The sequence below is a fragment of the Hypanus sabinus genome, chromosome 2, assembly GCF_030144855.1.
Source record: "Hypanus sabinus isolate sHypSab1 chromosome 2, sHypSab1.hap1, whole genome shotgun sequence".
Taxonomy (NCBI): domain Eukaryota; kingdom Metazoa; phylum Chordata; class Chondrichthyes; order Myliobatiformes; family Dasyatidae; genus Hypanus; species Hypanus sabinus.
Genome location: NC_082707.1, coordinates 66,008,284 through 66,031,638, shown reverse-complemented (window position 1 = coordinate 66,031,638; position 23,355 = coordinate 66,008,284). Strand labels below are relative to the sequence as shown.

General features: G+C 38.3%; 1 protein-coding gene across 2 annotated transcripts in view; it reads right to left on the bottom strand.

The window, feature by feature from the left end:
- cul3b (cullin 3b) overlaps positions 1-23,355 on the bottom strand; it is an 89,541-nt gene that overhangs the window by 24,627 nt on the left and 41,559 nt on the right. The window contains exons 3-7 of one of the 2 annotated variants that reach the window (XM_059947496.1): positions 20,984-21,097; positions 8,032-8,192; positions 5,032-5,146; positions 4,663-4,891; positions 1,403-1,548 (exon numbers count right to left, since the gene is read on the bottom strand). In XM_059947496.1, coding sequence (XP_059803479.1) covers positions 1,403-1,548; positions 4,663-4,891; positions 5,032-5,146; positions 8,032-8,192; positions 20,984-21,097 — 765 coding nt within the window. Of the gene's footprint in view, positions 1-1,402; positions 1,549-4,662; positions 4,892-5,031; positions 5,147-8,031; positions 8,193-8,318; positions 8,475-20,983; positions 21,098-23,355 lie in introns of those variants that run through there. The other variant, XM_059947505.1, reaches the window with a different exon arrangement.

The window sequence follows — 23,355 nt, the reverse complement described above, 5'->3', positions numbered from 1 at the left end:
AGGGGGTGCAGGCACGCGCCCTGTCCCACTCCTGGCTCAGTCAGTCGCTCTCTCCAGACTGCAACCATCGCAGCCCTGGTATAGGGACCTCCGGCCCTTGCCTTGTCCTCTTGCTGGTGTGTCGCAATGATTTTATATGTTCACACAAGGAAAATATGCACTATGTGTTTAGTATTATCGTTAGATAAACCCTTTTAGAAACAAAATTGAGTGTATTAGTCACTTATAAGTGACTTATAGTTGACCTATCACCTATATTCCGGTCGTGATTAACATCCCCCCCCCCGTCAGCCGGTCCGCAAGAATATTGTCAATATTAAACCGGTCCACGTTTGGTGACCCCTGCAATACATAAATGTAAATGTCTTAATTTGTAAAAGTAGTAATTTAGGAGAGCAGCCTTCTTTAAAGGAGACTTCTTTAACCACAAAAATCCAAGATTAGGTATAGCTGATTTGTACAGTCGGCCTTCCTTATCCGTGGTGGATTGGTTCTGGGACCCCCACCCCCCCAACGGATACCAAAAAACGTGGATGCTCAAGTCCCTTATTTAACCTGTCTCAGTGCGGGGGGACTTTAGGACCTGGGGAGCTCAGACCCACCACCCGCGGCTGCTGTTGAATCCGCAGAGTTTCTGTTCCGTTGATGGAAAACGATCACGATTGAAAATAAAGTGGAAATAATAAAGTGATTGGAAAGAAATGAAACGCCATCAGTCACTGGAAAAGCGTTAGGCTACAGTTGGTCAATGATCGTAACAATTTTAAAGGATAAAGTGAGAATAATGGAGCATGTGAAAAGTCCTGCCCCAATGAAAGCTACAATTATTACTAAGCAAAGCAGTGGTTTAATTAATCTTAAGTGTTTTATATGCATAGAAAGGTAAAATATATACTATATAGTAAGACAAATGTTTGACTAACTGATGATGGTCGAATCCGCACACATGGAACCCGCAGATAAGGAGGGCCTACTGTACACTTCAAAGCGATTGTGAACTTTGAAAAAATTTGGAAGTCTGAGAAACTAGTTCCCAAATTTTTGACAGGGAAAGAAGGGTCAGATTAGGCTGAGTGTACAAAGGAGAAACAAGAGTTTACACCAAATTTATTTCTAATCCCAAACTAATTCAGAATAATATGCCCACTAAAGTGATACAGTTTGAAATATGTCAATTTTTCCCCACAATAAGCATTTTCAAGGCAACATCTATGTTGTAATCTAGAATGCTCCCCTGAAGCAGTTTTACATTACTTACATATCCAAAAATTGAAAAAATATGAATTAATCTGTATAGATTGCTGAAAATTGATCCATTTACTTGTGCATTTTAAACAAGATTACTAGCTGTAGTGTTCTTTCAGATGTTTTCAGCAATGATGACAAAATGTCAAATACTTACCTGGATATAGTCCACTGGGTTCTTGCCTTCTCCTTCTTCAGACACCAGTGCTTTGCCCTGTTCTCTCAAGTAGGAACTCATACACTCACACATAGTTTTCAATCCATTTGGCACACGACTGAAAAGCTTGTACATGCAAGCTAGATCTGAAACAGAATAGACTATTTGTACCAGATTCCTCATGCACTTTGTAGACAGTACACAATATAAATTACATTTTGAGATACAGACCAACATTTTGGCATTAAACTATAAACAATTAACTGACAATATTTCATTTGAATATAATCACCAAACTTTCTAGTGGTTACTTTTAACTCTGCAGTTGTGAATAATCCTGAGAACTGAATGAACACTGAAATATTTTAAATCACTGACATTAGGTGGCATTCAATAAATTTGTCATCAACTTGGTATTATTAGTTTCAGGTAAACGGCTAAAATAGTCCACGTTTGTTTTCTACAAAGTAGATGTCACAAAACCGAGTGCAGAAACATCACACATTCCTGACTTCAAAATACATCATCAATTCCTTACAGTTACTGAGTCTAATTCTGGGAACTCTCTACCCAAATGCACTGCAACTACTCAACAACGTACTTTACTGCACCTTATCAAGTGTAATAAGGGATGGGTAATTAATGCTGACCTTCCTAGTGCTTCAGAGAATGGATTTTATTTTAATTAAAGCTATTAAGATCAACTTGTAATGTTAGAAATTTAACTCTGTATTGACAAACAAAATTCTACTGAAACTTGGGAGTCTGCTAGATGTCCACAGTCACACTTTAATCAGCTTTGGAGTCCAGTACTTTAATCACTATGCAGACCACTTCATAAAAGGTACACACTGGGGCAAGAATGGGTAGCAATATTTTACATCTTGGAACACACACACAAAATGCTGGTGGAACACAGCAGGCCAGGCAGCACCTATAAGAAGCACTGTTGACGTTTCGGGCAGAGACCCTTTGTCAGGACTAACTGAAAAGAAAGATAGCAAGAGATTTGAAAGTAGGAGGGGGAGGGAAAAATGCGAAATGAAATCTAACACGAGGAAATCTGCAGACGCTGGAAATTCAAGCAACACACACAAAATGCTGGTGGAACGCAGCAGGACAGGCAGCATCTATAGGGTGAAGCATTGTCAACGTTTCAGGCTGAGACCCTTCGTCAGGACTAACTGAAAAGAAAGATAGCAAGAGATTTGAAAGTAGGAGGGGGAGGGGAAAATGCGAAATGAAAATCAAGTTTGATTTTGTTTGCATCATAATACTCAATTGCATCAAAACAAAAATGGAAAAAAATATCATGTTAAAAAGCATTTGAGCACATTCATAGGAATGTTAGGAGTGTGTTTAATGCTACACACCAAGTCTGGGTTACATCTGTAAATTAGGTCAACTTTCCTCTTTATGTCTAGATCGTGTGACTGTGCCAAGTCATTCATTAGTTGGAACAAGCTGAATAGAATCCAGAAGTTCTGGGAATAAGGACCAACTTTGACTTACTCTATATTAATATTTTGTTTAAAGCTGCAAACAAAAAGTTTCTGCTTCTTACTATTACTGGGTACGAATCATCTCCATGCTGCTGTATAAACGTACTTTATGGCTTCTACACAGGAGTCCAATAATCAAAGTTATATTTTATGTCTCATAACTACAAATTTATTACATTACAAGCAGCTTAAATCTTCAATAGTTTTTTTTATATAGAAACCACAATTCAATGAAAACTCCATACATCTAATTGGTAACAGCTTCAAAATCTGAGATTACACAAGTCAGGCACCAGTTAGGGACTCAAAAGTATGACAAAACCAACAATGTTGTTATTTAAAAACATTATTTTAGTTCATTTTAGATTTTTTCTTTGGGGTGGGGGGGGAGGTTTTTAAGGTGCGATCTTCTGTCCTAAATAAACCCATTATAAAACAATAGTTGAGACAAGTTATGATTTAGTTGCTACATCAGAATACAATTAAAATCTGTTTACAAAATGGAACTTTTGCCATATCGTCAAGAGTATTAACGGTTATGAAAAGCATAATATTGACAAAGCTGTTTATAGAAGACATTAAAAGTAAAATTATTTCAAATTTCTAGCCACATGAACCAGAGGTGACTGAATATATTTTCAAAAAGCCAATTTAAACCATATTGAACAGCAATGCTCAGTTCCCTGTGCCAATCACGAGTTCTTATGAGATACTAGTAGCGATTTACGATTTAAGCAACAAAGTGTTTTTAATACAAATCTACTGCAGTACTCTACTGGGAGTGAAGAATTCCCTTGACATGCTGGCAGTCAATATTGTTGTATACAGTACAATGTGACTAGAACACTTCAAAATTTCTAAAAGCTTCATCAAATATGACTTCCTACACACAACGGCACACTGCCTCCTCCTAATCAGACTATCCAGATCCTGGCCCTCAAATTCCCTCCAGTAACATCCCCACCATGGATGTCAGGCTGACCAGCCTGTAGTTCCCTGGCTTGTCCCTGCAACCTTTTAAACAATGCAACATTAGTCATCTACCAGCCTTTGGGAAATTCACCAGCATCTAAAAGTGAAGCAAATATTTTCACAAGGGTCTCCACCTTTTCCTCTCTACCTTCTCACAAAAAGTGAGAGTGCAGTCTATCAGACCCTAGAAAATTTTTCACCTTAAGGCATCACAAGGCTACAAAAACTTCCTTCCTGGTAATATGATTGTTCTCCAATATATGTCCACTTGTTTTCCTTATCTCGTGCAGCCCTAATTTTCTCCTCAAAGAACAGAGGAGAAATAATTCATCGAAAATCTCACACATCTTCTGTGGCTCAAGGAAAAGGTGCTCTGGCCATCCTCTATCCTCTTGGAATTTTCCTTAACCTTATCTGCCGGATCCATCTGACCCTGTCTTTTCCTTTCTGATTTCCCTCTTAACATCTTGTTGCATTTTTTCTCCATTTTCAGACTAAAAGCAAAATTACATTCACTTTTGCTCCTTCAAATAAAGAACTGTAGGTTGGGACATTCAGAAAGTTTGTGAACATGGCACCAAAGTTAGTCTTAAATCCAAACTGACAACAAAATGAATTGCACATTGCATTAAGATAAGAAATTCTACTGTACATTATCTCCATTCAGATAACAGTAACAGCAAACAAGATACTCTAAATATAGGAATGCCTGAAATATATAAATACGCACTTTCCGCAGAACTGCAGGTACTTGATGTAGTTTAAATCAAAGAACTTTTGAATTACCTTCTGTTTTTCCATTTTTTAACATATGGACTAGGCCTGAGTTTTCCATTTCCACTATAGTCTTCATGTGTTTAGAAATTAATTCCCTCTCCACCACCTTCACAATTGGTTCTTCTGTAGATTTATCAAGACAGTGCATAACTCGCTCTATTTCTTCATTAATCCTTGCCTCCACTTTCTTAATGTACACAGATGCACTATTTTCTGCTAAGAATTTCTGGCTTTCCATCTGTGCAAAGAGAAACATTGGGCCATTTTAATGATTGTCAATTAAGTCTGAGAAAGAATTGTATTCAAACAATTATGCATTGCTTTATTAAAAGAAAGGCAATTAAAAACGTAACCTTAGAAAACATTTAAAATTGATACCTGGAAGAATTCAGCAGACATTTCTAAAAATGGAGCTTCAAAATCTTCCTCATATACGGAACGACCTTCTAGGCCAAGAATCATCAACATTTGGCAAGCATTTCGAATTGCACCTCTGGCAGAAATAAGAAATAATAATCAAAATATAAACAAACAATGCTCTTTTTTTAAGGAAGAGGGAAGTTTTATCAAACCATTAAATGATACTGTGATGATACCATGACTATTTAAACTAATTAGACTGAAGAATACCGGATAAATAATCATGCAATAATTAATTGTATTATGGCCTCATGACTTTCAAATGTCTAAAAGCTCTATATAGCAAATTTAGTACAGTTACATACTGCAATGATACAAAATAATGTAACAGCTAATTTTCTCACAGGACACCCTTACACATGTCACTGCCATAACTATTAAAATGCAATTTTGGGATTAAAATTAATTTAATTCAACAATTAGTTGGTACAGATATTGCAGGTAGAAGGGCCTGTTCCTGGGGTGTATTGCTCCATGGTAGTTGATTAGAGGAAAAATACTGACCAAGAAATAAATAAATCGCCAGACTTGCTTTGAAATTGTGCCACTGGATCTTTTACATACTCTGACAGCAGTTAAGTATCTAGTTTAATTAGATCCTAAAAGACCATGCACAATTTTTTAGTACTGCAGTATAAATTTTGCTCAATTCATTGGAATTCAAGAACAAATTCATTGAGATTTCTAAGTATAACATTTTATATGGAAAAGCATGTAAATTGATCAACAGCTTGCAACATTGATCAATTTTCAATTTCACCCTCTGACGGAAAATGCACCAGAACTTGTTAAGGCTGTCACGATTGTACAGATCAATAGCTAACACTGACAAATTGGATATAATTTCCAACAAGAACTCTGATTAAGTATAACTGATTGCAATATGAACAGTAATGAATAAATCAGTGCAGAATATCTGAATGGATGTGTTAGGATTTATAAGGTGGGTGTTATCCATTAGGAATTATGGGAATAGCAACCATTTACTTCAAACTCAAAATCATCTCATAAAGAGCAAAAATAGTTGCCTGAATATACACTGTTGTCTTCAAAGATAGTCGTCTCTCAATACAGTGGGAAAAGGAAAATGTTTTGGGCATATGGATTCCCAAAAAAGGGAATGTATGAATGTTTTCTCATCAGTTGAGAGGTGCTCTCTTAGAAAATATATAATTCTATGCAACAATCTGTCCACACGCAAAATATTAAAGTTGAAATTGAGCACAAAAATATTAGTAGGTGACTAAATACAAGACCTCACTGTACTTTAAGATCAATGAGATCCTTCCAAGAGATTCAGAGATTCTTCCAGAGATCTCCTGAAATTATGCTCGTACTGACTTAGGATACTTTACAGATACAGCATTAATCTACTATTAGATACTGCTCTCACCCACATCATCTCCATTACCAAACATCTGCCCTCACACCACCTTTCCGCCACTTTAACAGGGATGGAGTTCCTCTTGTCTCTAACTACCATCGCATGTGCCTCCATATTCAGCACATCATTCATTGCAACTTCCACTGTCTTCAATGGGATCCTACCACCTACACTCCACTTTCTGCAGGGATCATTCACTTAATGACTCCCTTGTTCATTCATCCCTCCCCACTGATTTCCACGACACTTATCCTTGCCCATTCACCTCATCCCTCTCCACCATTCAGGGCCCCAAGTAGTCCTTACAGGTAAGACACCACTTCACCTGAGAGTCTGTTGGGGTCACCTACTGCCTCTGGGTTCCTGGTGCAGCTTCCTCTACATTGATGACACCAATATAGATTGGGGAACCCTTTTGCTGAGCACCTCTGCTCTGCTTACAACAAGCAAGATTTCCTGGTGGCCAACCATTTTAATTCCATTGGCCATTCTCATTCCAACATGTCAGTCCATGATCTCCTCTACTGCCACAATGGGGTCACTCTCACATAGTAGGAGCAACATGTCATTCAGTCTGGGTAGCCTCCAACGTAATGGCATGGACATCGATTTCCCTATCTTCTAGTAATTTCTCCATCTCCCCCTCCTCTACTTCCATTCCCACCTCCCCTCTTACCCTTTCACTTCTTGCTTGCCTATCACCTTCCTCTGCTGTCCCTCCTCCTTCACTCCTTCATCTTTTCCACCCATCACCTATCAACTTCTCACTTCACTTTCTGGAAGTTATTCTGTTTCCTGTACACACAATCCTGTAAAGAAAATTAAAGTGATTGTTATTTGAATGAACTAATTTTTTTTCTTGTGAATGTTGTACTGTGTATCTAATGCTTGTGCCTCTGACACTGCCGCAATTAATATTTTCATTTCATTGCACTTCTGCATACAACTTTCTTGCTTTCTTCTTGCTGCTGCCATCAGGAAGGTGGCACAGGAGCCTCAGGACTCTCACCACCAGGCTTAGGAATAGTTATTACCCCTTACCCATCAGGCCCTTGCCCCAATGAGATGTTCCTACAACCTATGGACTCACATTCAAGAACTCATCTCGTGTTCTTCATATTTATTCTTATTTCTTTCTTTTTGTATTTACACAGTTTGTTGTCTTTTCCCCACCAAAACATTAAGTGATCAGTGCCCACCCTTGCTCATTGGTAAAGAACTCAATACCTTTGTTACGTGTAGAATTGGTTATTTTCATATATTCTCGGCCACACTTTCAATTTTAAATTTGTAAAATTGGTCATTTGCAACTGAGTTTAGTATTCAAGAGCTGTGAACAACATGCACAAAATACCGGAAGAACTCAGCAGGTCAGGCAACATTTTCTCGGATTGAGGCTCTATCTAAATCATAAATCTGGATGGAGGGTCTCAGCCCAAAAGGTCCACTGTTCATTTTCCTCCATAGTTTCTCCAGCACATTGCTCAAGATTTTCAGTATCTGCAGAATATCTTGTATCTTCTTGAGAGCAGTGAACTGTTGGCATCGGAAAATGAATTGTTGCCTCAACATACCTGTCTACCACTTCTCCTTTTCTTTCACGTGCAATCATATCCAAGAGAGTTTGACGTAGATGGTCTCTAATGCAACCATAACGTACGACTTGATCTCTGAAAATGATCAACCCCAAGTTGTAAACATTCTCTACGTTATTCTGTTGCACGTATACACGATCCTGCAAAGGAAATCAAAGTGATAGTTATTTGAATGAACACATTTTAAACAAGCAGATTTCTGTAAGAACAGCACTTTTGTAAGAGCTGTTCAGAATAAGCAGAACGCACCATGTGTTCAGACTCACCCATTTCCTTGCAATGAACTTCAATGCTATAAAATTTGGAGCATGACATTTACTGTCCAATACTTGACACAACAAGAAAAAAAATACAGAACTTATTCTGCACATACCAAATATTGTAATACTAGCATTATGTGGTCTCATTCAAGGTGAACTCAAAAGTATTAAGCAAAAGCCCAACAAGGCAACAAAGTAATCATAAAACACATGAATAAACACTATGCTGCTCTTTGGAGGGAACTCTGGCAAATACTTGTGCTCCTGTATCTCAAAAAAATAACAAGGACACAATTTGACTGGGCCCCAAGGGAGCAAGCCGTTTTCAAGCTAATTATTGCTAAGGTAAAGGGCAATTTTCACTGCTTCAGGCTGCTGACATGTAAGCACTACTGGAACTGCTGAAGAAACTTCCTTATCCTAAGGAAGAGTAAAAGAGGAGGAGGAATTAATAATGATTTAAACTTGACAGACAAATACAACTCTGGGGAAAAAGATGTTTTCAATTTCAGATTTCAGTTAACATTAGCATTCACATTTTAATTAAAGAGAACCAATCTATAGATAAACAAAATAAGATGCAAACATCTAGATTTGAGACTAGATTACGCCATGCACAGAGCTTGTCATAGTTTCAAAGTTACAGATGCCTACAGAAACAGCAGTTTTATGTGATCATCAGCAGGGTCATTCCAACACCAAAATGTTTGAGCTTACACAAAATTTGTATTTCAAAATATCTTCTCAAACAATCTTAGCTTAGGCAAAACTCAGAAAATTGTACTCAACGTGACAAAAACATTAGATTAACAAAGTTTAGTTGAGTGAAGCGGGAGAGTTTATTGGTGGTTTTATTAAACTTAATAAAAGTTGAACACATCTAATTATGTGCATATTTGGTATTACAGGTTGAGCACTCCTTAATCAAAGATTCCAAAATCTGAAAAACTCTGAAATTCAAAGTTGTTTTGAGCACTGACATGATGTCACAAAGCAAAATTCCACAAGGCACTGGGAAGGTTCCCAAGTGATACACAGGTGTCTGCGCATCACAGACAGTTCTGAGAACTGAGCTCACATATGTAATGGAGAAGTTAATGAAAAACAGAAAAACACTGCAATAAAGTGGAAAATGAAGATCTCCAATGTGTTTTGAAAGAATTGATTTGTTTGCGTCAGCATGAACATATGCTGCTTAATAGTGTGCTAATCATGAAACAAGCAAAGATCTATCATGACAAACTGAAAATTGAAGACAATTGTGAATATTCAGCAGGCTGGTTGTAGAAATTTAAGAAAGGCACAACATTAAATTTTTTAAAGATTTTTAAAAAATGTTAAAGATAAATCATCTGATCACAAAGCAGCAGAGCAATTCACTGAGAAGTTTGTAAGGATTGTCACTCATGATAATCTAACACCAGATCAATTCTATAATGCTGATTGTTTCTGTACCTTACACAAAACCTGAAGAAAAAATAAAATACAAATACAGTGTACTGTAACCTTTTAATCAAAATATGGCATCGTAGGTGGGGACTGAAAGCCTGCCATTGTGTATTTTTGTTCAACTGCTGATACAGGTATTCTCCCAATACCGCCAAGCTGCTTTTGTTACCTTTCATACATCATTTCATTACATTAAAGGTATTTAATTATTTTTATGGCTAGGAACATATACAAGATGCAAAGATTCAAAGCACATTTATTATCAAAGAGTGCATAAATTATACACCTTGAAATTTGTCTGCTTGTAGGCAACCACAAAGCAAGAAACTCAAATAACCCAAAAAAGACCAAAAACCACAGCTCTGCGAAAGAGAAAACACATTGTGCAAACAATAGAAGTAAGCCAACAGCAACCAGACTCAGCTCCCAGAGCAGCTGGAGTTGGCCCAAGCTAAGACTCTGTACCCAGTTTTTACACCAGTGGGGCAGGAACATACAGCAGCTGGATCAGTTCACACAACGCACAAAATGCTGGAGGAACTCAGCAGGCCAGGAAGCATCTATGGAAAAGAGTACAGTCGATGTTTCAAGCACAGCTCCAACACAAACACGTTGTGCCTCTGAATGCCCCAGTACACCAGCTCCTCCCCTGAACCAGGTTCATCTCAACCTGCTTCCTCACCACAATTTGCTTCATGAAAGATGTTGTATGCTTTTAGAGAATTCTCTAGCTTTATGATCTACCACTAAGCTGTCGCTCATCTTTGGTATCGCCATCTTAAACAATAAATTCACACAAACAGTTGCAAGAAAAAAACTTTGTGAACCCATTGCAGTTAACTGGTTTTCTGCGTTAATTACTCATAAGATGTGGTCTGATCTTCATTCAAGTCACAATAATAGAGAAACAATCTGCCTAAACTAATATCACACAATCAATTGGATTTTCACGTCCTTATCGAATGTGAACCCTTGTATTTAATAACTGGTAGAATCTCGTTCAGCAGCCATAACTTCCACCAAATGTTTCCTGTAGTTGCTGATCAGACTTTCACAACAGCAAAGAGGAATTTAGACCATCCCTGCATACAAAACTGTTTCAGTTTGTAAGTACTGATCAACAAACCTCTTCAGATCATGCCATGGCATCTCAATTGGGTTAAGATCTGGACTCTGACTTGGCCACTCCAAACCACAAATTTTCTTCTTTTTAAACCATTCTTTTGCTGATTTACTCGCGTGTTTCAGATTATTGTCTTGTTGCATCATCCAACTTCTATTAAGCTATAGGTAATGACCATTACCCTGACATTCTCCTGACATTGTCTAGATAGATACAATTTTGAATTCATTGTTCCCTCAACTATTGCAAACTGTCCAAGCCCTGAGGCAGCAAAGCAGCTCCAAACCATGATGCTCCTTTCACTATGCTTCACAGTTGGGATGAGGGTATTTGTGTTGGTGTGCGGTGCCATTTTTTCTTTGAACATAGCAGCGCGTATTTCTGCCAAGAAGTTCATTTTTGTCTCACCTGTTCACAGAACATTGTTCCAGAAGAGTTGTGGAACATCCAGGTGGTCTTTTGCAAACTTGAGATGTGTAGCATTTTTTTTTGGAGAGCAGCGGTTTCCTTTGTGGTAACCTTCATGAACACCATTTTTGGTCTGTATTTTTCTTATAGTGGACACATGAACAGAGACTTTAGCAAGTTCTAGAGATTTCTGCAGGTCTTTTGCGATTACCTTTGGGTTCTTTTTCCACATCCTTCAGCAATGCACATTGTGCTCTTGGTGTGATCTTTGCAGGATGCCCAGTCCCAGGGAGAGCAGCAAGAGTATTGAATTTCGGCCAATTGTAGACAGTTTCTCTTACTATGGACTGATGAACACTCAGGTCTTAAGAAAAGCTTTGGTGGCCTTTTCCAGCTTCCTACATCCCTACGATTCTTCTAAGGTCCTCTGAAAGTTGTTTTGATCGAGGCATGGTGCACATAAACAGAACTTTCTTGAGAAGAGCAGGCTCTATCAGTAACCTCTGTTTCTTTTTTATAGGGAACATTTGTCTCCAAATAGCTTTTGTTGAAGGCATTACCCCAGAGGTTCACATACATTTTTGAACCACGATTGATGGTTTAAATATTGTACTCAGTATTATCAGAAGTACAATTGTTTGTGTTATTAGCTCAGGCAGATTGTGTTTGCCTTTTGTTATGACTCAGATGACGATCAGACCACATTTTATGAGTAATTAATGCAGAAAACCAGGTAAATGCAAAGAGTTCAAACTTTTTTCTTGCCATTGTATGTGTGATGAACAAGTGTGAGACAAAGACTGCATAATGGTAGCACATAAATTCAGAGTTAGAAATGGTGGTGATCCTAAGCTATCTCATTATCTATTCCAAAATCCAGTCCCAAGTATTCTGGATAATGGGTACTCAACTTGCATTAGCAACTGACTTATTTAGTTTTTTTTTGCTAGTTCAGCTCAGGGTATTATTCAGATTTTATCTTTTAAAACGAGAAATTTCTAGCTGAAAGACAAATACCACAAAACATTAATTTCTTCATAGTTTTTGACTAATCATGTCAAAACTTTAATGGTCTATTTTGTTTTTACATTTTAAGTAGTCAAAAAGCTAATTCTTGAAGAGAAGTGAACCAACATAAAAAACACCACTTTTTGGAATTCAAACCAATATTTAATTTTAGGAAAGGTTAGTGTAAAAGTTCAAATATTCTGAAAGAACATCTTGGATGTTCAGCCTATAGCCATTTTCAAAAATTAGATTGATAGGCATTTTTGTTCAGTGAAAATATCACAGAAACTTTGAGCAAAGAGTGGAAAATATAGGTTAAATACAGACCAAATACAAATTATGAGGATAATAGAATGGACTGAGTGCTCCTTGTTATGCAGCTTGTGATTCACTTTAATGAAAGTACATACACATTGCCATATACTACCTTGAGATTCATTTTCTTTTAGTACTTACAGGAAAATAAAATACAATATAGATTTTTCATAAATTCTAAAGACTGACAAACAATCTCGAAAAGCTAACAAATTGTGCAAACAAAAATTTTAAGTATCAAGAACATTTGCTTTAGAGTACTTGAAAAGTTACACTGTAGGTTGTAAATCAGTTGTGACTCTGGTAAGTGAAGTTATTCATGTCAGTTCAGGAGTCTGATTGTTGTAGGGTAATAACTGTTCCCTCAATCTGGTGGTCTAAGAGCACGACAAGGCACTTAGATGTCCTGGTCATCTACTACAAGAGATGGTGATCTCTTTAAACTCACCCAGCAGAAGGCAGAGGCAAACCACTGCTGTAACCCGTCGAGTACATAATTTCCCAATATGTCAGAGCGGTGTGGCAGCTAAGCTCTTACATCTTCCCCTGATGGTGGTAGCAAGAAGAGAGCATGGTCTGGATGGTGGGGGTCCATTGATGATCGAAATTTAGCAAATTTAAAGCTAAAACAGAACTATTTTAGATTTTGGGCTGTGCAGCTGTAAATCTCCTGCCAAATTCAATTCATATTTTGAAACATCTTTAGTCAATTATCTCAATTAGGAAAGATGTTTCAACATTGAGGGAGTCCAGAGTAAATGGTCAGAATACTAGATGGTGACTACATCTAAAAGGAATCTATTTTTATTATTTCTTACAGAGATACAGAGCAGAACAGGTTCTGCTGCTGGCCCAACGAACCATGCTGCCCAGCATGCTTTCAACACTAGCCTAAATCACAAGACAATTTACAATGACCAATTAACCTACTAACAGGATGCCTTTGGAATGTGGGAAGAAACCAGTGTACTCAGAAGAAACCCATGTATGCACTCAGGAGGAGGAATATACAAACTCTTTACAGATGACATCATAATTGAACTCTTGACACCCTGACCTATCAAGAGCTAACATTAACATGCACTGATATTGAGTACATGGATGAAATAAGACTTCAAAAAATTGTTTTAGTCAATGAAGTAATTCTAACTAGGGGAAATATTGTGGAAACCATAAACATCAGGGAAATATTTCTGTTTGTAATCAACATGCAAAGAACTTAACATGGATGCTTTGAAAATAAATTAAGTTGGCAATTAGAGGGAAAAAGCAGAAATAAATCAAAAGGTGTTGAGAAAAATTTAATGCCTGATGCTCATGAGCAGCTTAAATAGGATGGCATTAAAAATAAAGTTCAAGGTGATAAACAGAGCAGGAGCAGAGCTTTGACAACAATACAGATGAGATGGAGATAGAGACCAAGAATCATTTGTAAGCAAATAAAATAGTATCAGTGTCTACGGGAAGGAGTAAATGGAGAGAAGTTGAACCCAATGTGAGGTTTTGCCACTTCTCGATTCCAATTCGATAGCTGGCTGGATTTCCAGTGGCACTGAAAATCAGAGCCTAGAGTCATAGGGCTATACACCATGGAGAACAGTCCCTTCAGCATAACTCATCCCTGCTGACCATATCGCTCAACCGAGATATTCCCATTTACAAACAAGAGAAAATCTGCAGATGCTGGAAATCCAAGCAACACACACAAGCTGCTGGAGGAACTCAGCAGGCCAGGCAGCATCTATGGAAAAGAGTACGTCGACATTTCAGGTCGAGACCCTTTCATATTACTGTTTACCTGCTTTTGGTCCTTATCCCTCTAAACCCTTCCTATCCACATACCTGTTCAAAATTTTTAAATGTTGTAATTGTACCTACCTCAACCACTTCCCTGATGGCTCATTCCATGTATGTATCGCCCTTTTTCAATATAAGTACTACCAATGTTTCTACTCAGAGGATATGGCCACCTCTTCTCAGTCACCACTTTCAAAGAGCTGTGTACTTTCACTCTTAAATTGCTGTTATACAGAACTCCCCAGGGGCTTACAACTTGCTGCGCAAGTCCTACCCTGGTCTGCCTTACCAAAATCTAATACCTTGCAGTTATCTGAATTAAACTCCATCTGCCATTCCTCAGCCAAATGGTACAGTTAATCAAGACAATTTTAGTGTCACCAGAAAGCTTACTAATTATGCCACCCACATACTCATTCAAATCATTAATGTAAAGGTGGACCCAGCACTGACCCCTGCAACACACTGCTGGTCACAGCCACCAGTCTAAGGAGAAATAACCCACTCTGAGGTCATTTTCAAGAACATGTGTTATTATTATACAATGCCTCTGGCTTATGACAGTATAATTAGCATAAACTTTGCAGAAAAGATTGGTGTTCAAAAACAGGTAATAAAATTTTAACTGACGCTAACTGAAATATATTAAGTCTTCTATGCTATGTGGTAAAGCAATTGCATATAAGCATTCCAAATAAATTACTGATATAGTCAGGGAAGGATTTTCCTTGCACAAGTTTAAATAATTCTGCTAGTTAAACCTTGAGACAAATTGTGTGTAATTTATGTTTGTTTTCTCCCCAGTGAATGTTGCTTAATGATATGCACCTGCGAAGCTGCTGCAAGCCAGCTTTTCATTGTACTGCACATACATGTACTTATACACTTGCAAGATAAAGTTTGTAAACTCTTTGCAGTAACCTTGTTCTCTGCATAAAATGTCATCTGATCTTCGTCAAAGTCACAATAATAGACAAACACAATCTGCCTAACCTAATAACACACAAACAATTGTTATAGTTCTTATCAAACTAAACAATCATTGTTTAGGTTCAAATATGTGAACCTCTGGGGTAACACCTTCTATAAAAGCTATTTGGAGTCAGGTGTTCCAATCAATGAGGTGAGATTAGAAATGTAGGTTGTAGAGCTGCCCTGCCCTATATATAAAAAAAAGTCAAGTCACTGACAGCCTGCTCTTTGCTAAAAAGATCTGTTTCTGAGCACCATACCTCGATCAAGACAATTTTCAAAGAACCTTTAGAAGAATTGTAGAGATGTGTAAAGCTGGAAAAGGCTACAAAAACATTTCTAAATACTCAAGTGATCATCAGTTCACAGGAAGAGAAATTGTCTACAAATGAAGGAAATTCAGTATTGATGCTACTCTCCTTACAAGAGGGTATTCTGCAAAGATCACACCAAGAGCACAACATGCAATGAATGCTAAAGGAGGTGAAAACGAACGCGAGGGCAACAGCAAACAACTTGCAGAAATCTCTACAACTTGCTAAAGTCTCTGTTCATGTTTCCACTGTAAGTAAAACACTGAACAAGAATGATGTACATGGAAGAACGTCATTGAGGAAACCACTGCTCTCCAAAACAACATTGTTGCATGTCTCAAATTAGCAAAAGTCCACCTGGATGTTCCACAACGCTTCTGGGACAATGTTCTGTGGACAGATGATACAAAAGTTGAACTTCTTAGCAGAAATGCACACTATGTTTGGAAGAAAAAGGACACTACACACCAACACCAAACCCTTATCCCAACTGTGAAGCATGGTCGAAGGAGCATCATAGTTTGGGGTTGCTTTGCTGCCTCAGACCTAGACAGACTGCAGTCGTTGAGGGAAGAATGAATTCAAAATTGTGTCAAGATATTTTACAGGATAGCAGTCCATCATTTGAAACTTAATAGAAGTTGGGTGATGCAACAAAACAACGATGCAAAACAGAAGAGTAAATCAACAAAAGAATGGTTTAAAAGGAAGAAATTCATAGTTTGGAATGGCCAAGTCACAGTCCAGACCTTAATCCAATTGAGATGCTGCAGCATGACTTGCAGAGCTGTTCAATAATAATGACAAACTGAAATAGTTTTGTATACAGAAATGGTCTCAATTCCTTCTTGCTGTTGTGCAAGTCTGATCAGCAGCTACAAGAAACATTTGGTGGAGGTTATGGTTGCTGGAGGAGATTATTCAAGTTATTATATACAAGGGTTCACATACTTTTTCCAGCTTGGACTGTGAATGATTAAACAGTGTTCAATAAAGACATGAAAAATATACTTGTTTGTGTTATTAGTTTAGGCAGATTATGTGTCTATTATTGTGACTTAAACCTCATTTGAGCAATTAATGCAGAAAACAGGGTAATTGCAAAGGATTCACAAAATTTTTCTTACAACTGTACATAAGACATTAACCTCAACTTTTAATTTCAGGTTGTTAAACACCACAAATCAATTGAGAGGTGACTAGAAACCCCCAAAAAGCAAAGTCCAAGTGCTTTTCACTAAAGTGGATCTTTCAAAATAAACAGCAGCAGGACTGAGAAAGTAATATGCAGCTGTCTACTCCAGGTGAACCCACTTTTGCTATGGTACTCTAGCTGCAGGCCAGATGTTCCATCACTCCCTCATATCCAGCTACTCTGATACAATCATTTCTAATATCCCTGAATCCATCCTTTGTTTCTATACTGTTCCATGCCATTTCATCATTCAACATACTTTTTTTGAGGAGCAAAACATAAATAGCGGAACACACATTTTCAGAGTGGTAGTATGATGTTTGTTTAGTTCTACACTGGCCAGCCTGAATATGCCTAAAACTAATGGCAACTGTTTGATAACTCTTTACAAAAAGTAAGCTTTTTTTAAATTAAACATGCATGTAATCTGTTTCTGCACAAAGCATGGTGACCTGTAGATCGTAACTTTCTGTTGTCCACCATAATCAATATTGCCAATTTAAATATGGTGGAATATAATGTATTGATAGAGTTGAATGCTGCAATGTTCAATACATAGGGATGAAATATATCAATTTCTTTTAAAAGTTGCTCTGAATTATAATCAATCTTTAAAGGAGTCTGCACTTAACTTTGATCAAGCTTGCCAAGATATATTTCTATTTTCTCAGCAGTGGCAGGTATCAGTCTAAGCTTGTTACACTGTAATTATACTTGATATAATAGATTAAAAGGCCAACAGAAGTACAACAATAAACTAGTAATTTGAGCAGAATGTGAACATAGGAATTCATAAATATGATGAAGATAGAACATGTGACTTGAAAATTGAACGTTACTATATTGGTACATCCTGGCCCTATTACACAGAACCTTTCACTGTTTCACCTGAAGTGTGCGTTTGGTCTTGATTTCTCCTTGGGTGATATCAAAGAAGATGGATTTGTATGAAAGTTTTTAAAAAATTATGGACAATTGCTGAGTGATGTACCAGCAATATGACATTAAAATCCAGAATTTGCTAAGTTATGCAAGGAAAATCCTTTCTTTCTCTCAAATACCTTTTTGTTAACTTGTACTTGAAAGTATTTCCTGCTTTTCTTGCCTTGTAAACTTATGGTTTATGGATTAAGTTATACTTGGTTAGACTCTACCATTGGACCATTTCCCTTCTCAATCTATGTTACTTGTTTATTGATGTAAAAAAATGCAGTCTCCAAACATAATCCTTAAAAACTCCACTATTTTTCTATTATAAACATTAGCCCAAATATAAGAACATGTAAAAAATTTCATAAAGCGAAGACGCTTTCAAAAAGAATGAAATTCCACTTCATCACTCCTGATGAAGGGTTTCGGCCCGAAACATTGTCACTACCTCCTCCCATAGATGCTGTCTGGCCTGCTGAGTTCTGCCAGCATTTTGTGTTTTTAGAAATTTTTTTATACTCTTTATACTTTATTCTTTTATACTTCTTTCATTTATACTGAATGGGGAGAATAGGTCAGCACTTTGTTGACTGATCCCAGCACAACCTCAGGTGTATTGGTTATTAATGCAAATGGTGCATTTCACTGTATGTTTCCATCTTGAATTTGAATTTTGGATCTTATAGAACAGAGCACCACAGCGCAGGAACAGACCCTTTGGCCAACAGTGTTGTGCTGAACCAATTAAATTAGCAATCAAATGGCTAACTAAACTAATTTCTTCTGCCTTTATAGTCTTCCATTTTCCTCACATTCACGTGTTTATCTATACAGTATGTTTCTTAAAAAAAGTCCAATGATCCTGCCTTTACCACCACCCCAGTGAGCACATTCTAAGCACCCACTGTTTAAAAAAAACATAACCTTCGCATCTCGTTCTCATAATCTTGTAAGCCTTTGTTAGATCTCCCTCAGCCTCTGTACTCCAGAGAAAACAACCCAAGTTTATTCAAACTCTCATTACAGCACATGCACTGTAATCCAGGCAACATCCTGATAAACCTCTCTGCACTCTCTCGAAAACTTCAACATCCTTTCTATAATGGGGCGACCAGAACTGTATGCAATACTCCAGATGCAGCCCAACTAGAATTTTAAAAACCTGCAGTGGTAGCTTCCTGACTTTTGAACTCAGTGCCTCAACTAATAAGGGTAAAAATGCCATAAATGCCTTCTTAACCACCCAAACACCCTGTGTAGCCAGGGAGTGATGATCTTGGAGCCCAAGGTCATTCTGCTCATCAATACTATTAAGGATAGTATTATTATAGTACTATTGCCCATAACAGTGGACTGTCTCTGAATTTGATCTACCAAGGTGCAATACTTCACATTTGGCTAGTTAAACTCCATCTGGCATTTCTCCACACATATCTGCAATTGATCTGATATATTGTTTGTCAGTCTTCTACGCTATCCACACCACCACCAATCTTCGTATCATCTATGAATTTATTAACCCACCCATCAACATTTCCATCCAGGTCATTAAGATACATCACAACAGATCCCTGCGGAACGCCACTTATCACAGACCTCTAGTTAGTACAAGTTCCTCAGACCACTACTCTCTGACATGCCCATAGAAGACAGTACTGAATCCAAACACCAATTCACCATGTGTCCCAAGCATTTTAATCTTCTGGACGAGCCTCCAAAGAAGGACCTTATCAAATGCTGTACTAAAATCTATGCAGATAACATCCATGGTTTTACCTTCATCAATTACCTTCGTCACCTTGTCAAAAAAACTCAATTAAGTTAAAAAGACACAACTTGTCCCACGCAAAGTCATGCTGGCTCTCCCAAATTAGACCATGGTTTTCCAAATGCACATAAATCCTATCCCTAAGAATTCTTTCCAGAAACTTCCCTACCACTGACATAAGACTCTCTGGCCTACAGTTTTCAGGATAAACCCTGGTTCCTTTCTTGAACAATGGAACAACTTCAGCTAATCTGGGATCTCACCTGTGGCTAAGTGGACACACAGATAATAATCAAGGCCACAACAATCTCTTCCCTTGTCTCCCTCAATAACCTATAGTATATCCCATCAGGCCCTGGGGGCTTATCCACCCTAATGCTTTTGAAGACACCCAAGACAGTCTCCTCCTTTACCTCAAAATGTCCTTGCATATCAATATGCTCAACAACGATCTCTCTATCCTGCACATCCTTCTCCTTGGTAAGTACTAAGGACCTCACCCGCACACTCCGCATCCAAGCAAATGTTCCGCCCTTCATCTTTGAGTGGTCCTATCCTCTCCCCAGTTATGTTCTTGCTCTTGATGTACATTGCTTTGCTTTTGCTAGGGCACTTTGAGATAAAGGAGGTAATGTTGGGTCTAACATTAAGTCGCCATGGTCCGATGGGATATATCCCAGGTTAGAGAGTAAAGCTAGAGATGAGATTATTGGGGCCTTAACCAATATCTTTGTGTCCACTCCAACCACAAGCAACATCTCAGTGGATTAGCATGAAACTAATGTTATTCCATTACTCAAGGGGGGAAGTAGGGATATTCCTGGGACCTATAGACCAGTGACTAGTAGTAGGGAATTTACTGAAGAGGATTCTTAGGGATAGCATTGATAAGCATTTGGAAAAATCATGGCCTTAATAGGGACAGCCACCATGACTTTATGAAGGGCAAGTCATGTCTTCTGAATTTGATAGACTTTAAAAAAAAAGTGGTGACAAAGGTGATCAATGAAGATAGACCTGTGGCTGTTGCCTACATTGATTTTAGTAAGGTTTCACAGGTCAGTAATCATGACTAGAACTTCCTTGGATGATATGAGAAAAGATTATGAAAGGGGTGTGGCGGCTCATTTCCTAGCGTATCCGAACCGACTTACAATTAGATAGCCTACGGGGGTTTGCGAGCACAGAGCTTTGGAGCCTCTTCGCCATGGGGGGCCGGTTGACAGAGGCTTAAAAGTGAGGCTGAAGTTTTCGAATAAAGTTTTTTTCCTTCGACTGCAGTTACCGACTCCGTGTCGTAATTTTAGCGCTGCGTGTAGCACACCGCTACAGGGGAAACATTTCCAAATCCTAAGTTACATGTTACATTTAAGAATGAGTAAGGATATCTACCATGTACATGAGGATGTCTCTTATCATCACCATTGCTGTCTGATGGTCATTCCATGCCTGATTTAAGGTCTGCAAGAAGTTGTTATTTAATGAGTTCAACACATCTTCTCGTACCTGTAAAAGAAGCACATAATCAGTACACATTTTACGCAACTTTCATTTGTTAAAACTACTGCAAAATAACCAAAAGGAAATCAATTCTTATTTACATATTGCAAATACACATCAAGGTAAAAAAAATAGTAAATTGCTTGCGATAAATCTGAGTTGCATTTTTTTCAGCAGTCCAAATTTACTGCAGAAATCACCCAAGAGCCACAGCTTAGAAGAAACATTTCATTTTAATGTTAAAACAACCAGACCAGAAGCAGCTAGCCTTGGTCATATTTAAAGACACAAACACCATGGCTGGATAAGGAGTTCCAGTTTGCCAAGTTTATTAAAATTTTAAGTATTTACATTTCTATAAATTAGCATCATGACAGGGAAAGTGCTGGTTTCTATTATGGAAGTAGTGGGTGGCAACTGGAGGAAACGTACAGAAATGGCCTGCAGTTTGGTTAATGGACAAAAAATTAGTAGCAACAAGCAAGTCACAGGAAATGGGAATAGATTCGTACTGGGCCTCAGATACAACGCCTATAAAAAGCATTCACACCCCCACCCTGGCACTTCCCCCATGGAAGCTTTCACGTTTTATTGCTTTACAACATTGAATCACAATGGATTTAGACCTTTTAGATATAGCAGATTTAGGCCATTCAGTCTGCTCCACCATTTCAATGGGATCCCTGATCCCACAACCCCATATATCTGCCCTCTCAGCATATCCCTTGATGCCCCAACCAATCATGAATCTATCAACTTCCGCTTCAAATTTACCCATGGACTTGGCCTCAACCACAGCTTGTGGCAGAGCACTCTACAAATTCACCGCTCTTTGGCTAAAAAAATTTCCTCCTTACTTCTGTTCTAAAACAACATCCCTCAATTTTGAGGCTGTGCCCTCTAGTTCTGGATAACCTCACCAAAGGAAATACCCTCTCCACATCCACCTTATCTTGTCCTTTCAACATCCAGTAGGGCATTGAAAACTATATCAGCAAGTTTGCTGACGATACTAAACTGGGTGGCAGTGTGACATGCGAAGAGGACGTTAGGAGAATACAGGGTGACTTGGATAGGCTGAGTGAGTGGGCAGATACTTGGCAGATGTCATTCAATGTGAATAAATGTGAAGTTATCCACTTTGGAAGCTGGAACAAGAGGGCAGAGTATTGTCTGAACGGTGTCGAGTTAGGTAAGGGAGAAATGCAAAGAGACCTAGGAGTCCTAGTTCACCAGTCAATGAAGGTGAACGAGCAAGTGCAACAGGCAGTGAAGAGGGCAAATGGAATGTTGGCCTTTGTTACAAGGGGAATTGAATACAAGAGCAAGGATGTTCTTTTGCATTTGTACAGGGCCCTGGTGAGACCACACCTGGAATATTGTGTACAGTTTTGGTCTCCAGGTTTAAGGAAGGACATTCTGGCAATTGAGGAAGTGCAGCGTAGATTCACTAGGTTGATTCCTGGGATGGCAGGGCTGTCTTACGCACAGAGATTGGAGAGATTGGGCTTGTACACGCTGGAATTGAGGAGATTGAGAGGGGATCTGATTGAAACGTTTAAGATAATTAAAGGATTTGATAGGATTGAGGCAGGAAATATGTTCCAGATGTTGGGAGAGTCCAGTACCAGAGGGCATGGATTGAGAATAAGAGGTCAGTTATTTAAAACAGAGTTGAGGAAGAGCTTCTTCTCCCAGAGAGTTGTGGAGGTGTGGAATGCACTGCCTCGGAAGACGGTGGAGGCCAATTCTCTGGATGCTTTCAAGAAGGAGCTGGATAGATATCTGATGGATAGGGGAATCAAGGGATATGGGGACAAGGCAGGGACTGGGTATTGATAGTGAATGATCAGCCATGATCTCAGAATGGTGGTGCAGACTCGAGGGGCCGAATGGTCTACTTCTGCACCTATTGTCTATTGTTTCAATGAGACCCCTACACATTCTAAATTCCAGTGAGTAAAGGCCCAAAGCTGCCAAACACTCAAAATATGTTAACATCTTCATTCCCAGAATTATCCTCTGGACCTCCTCTGGATTCTCTCCAATGACACATCCTTTCTGAGATAAGGGGTCCAAAACTGTTGACAATACTGCAACCTGACTAATGTCTTATGAAGCTTCAGCACTATCTCCATGTTTTTATAATCTATTCTTTATGAAATAAGTCCCAACATTGCATTTGCCACCTTTATCATAGACTCAATCTGTGAACTAACCTTCTGGGAGACTTGCACAAGGACTCCTAAGTCTCTCTGCACCTC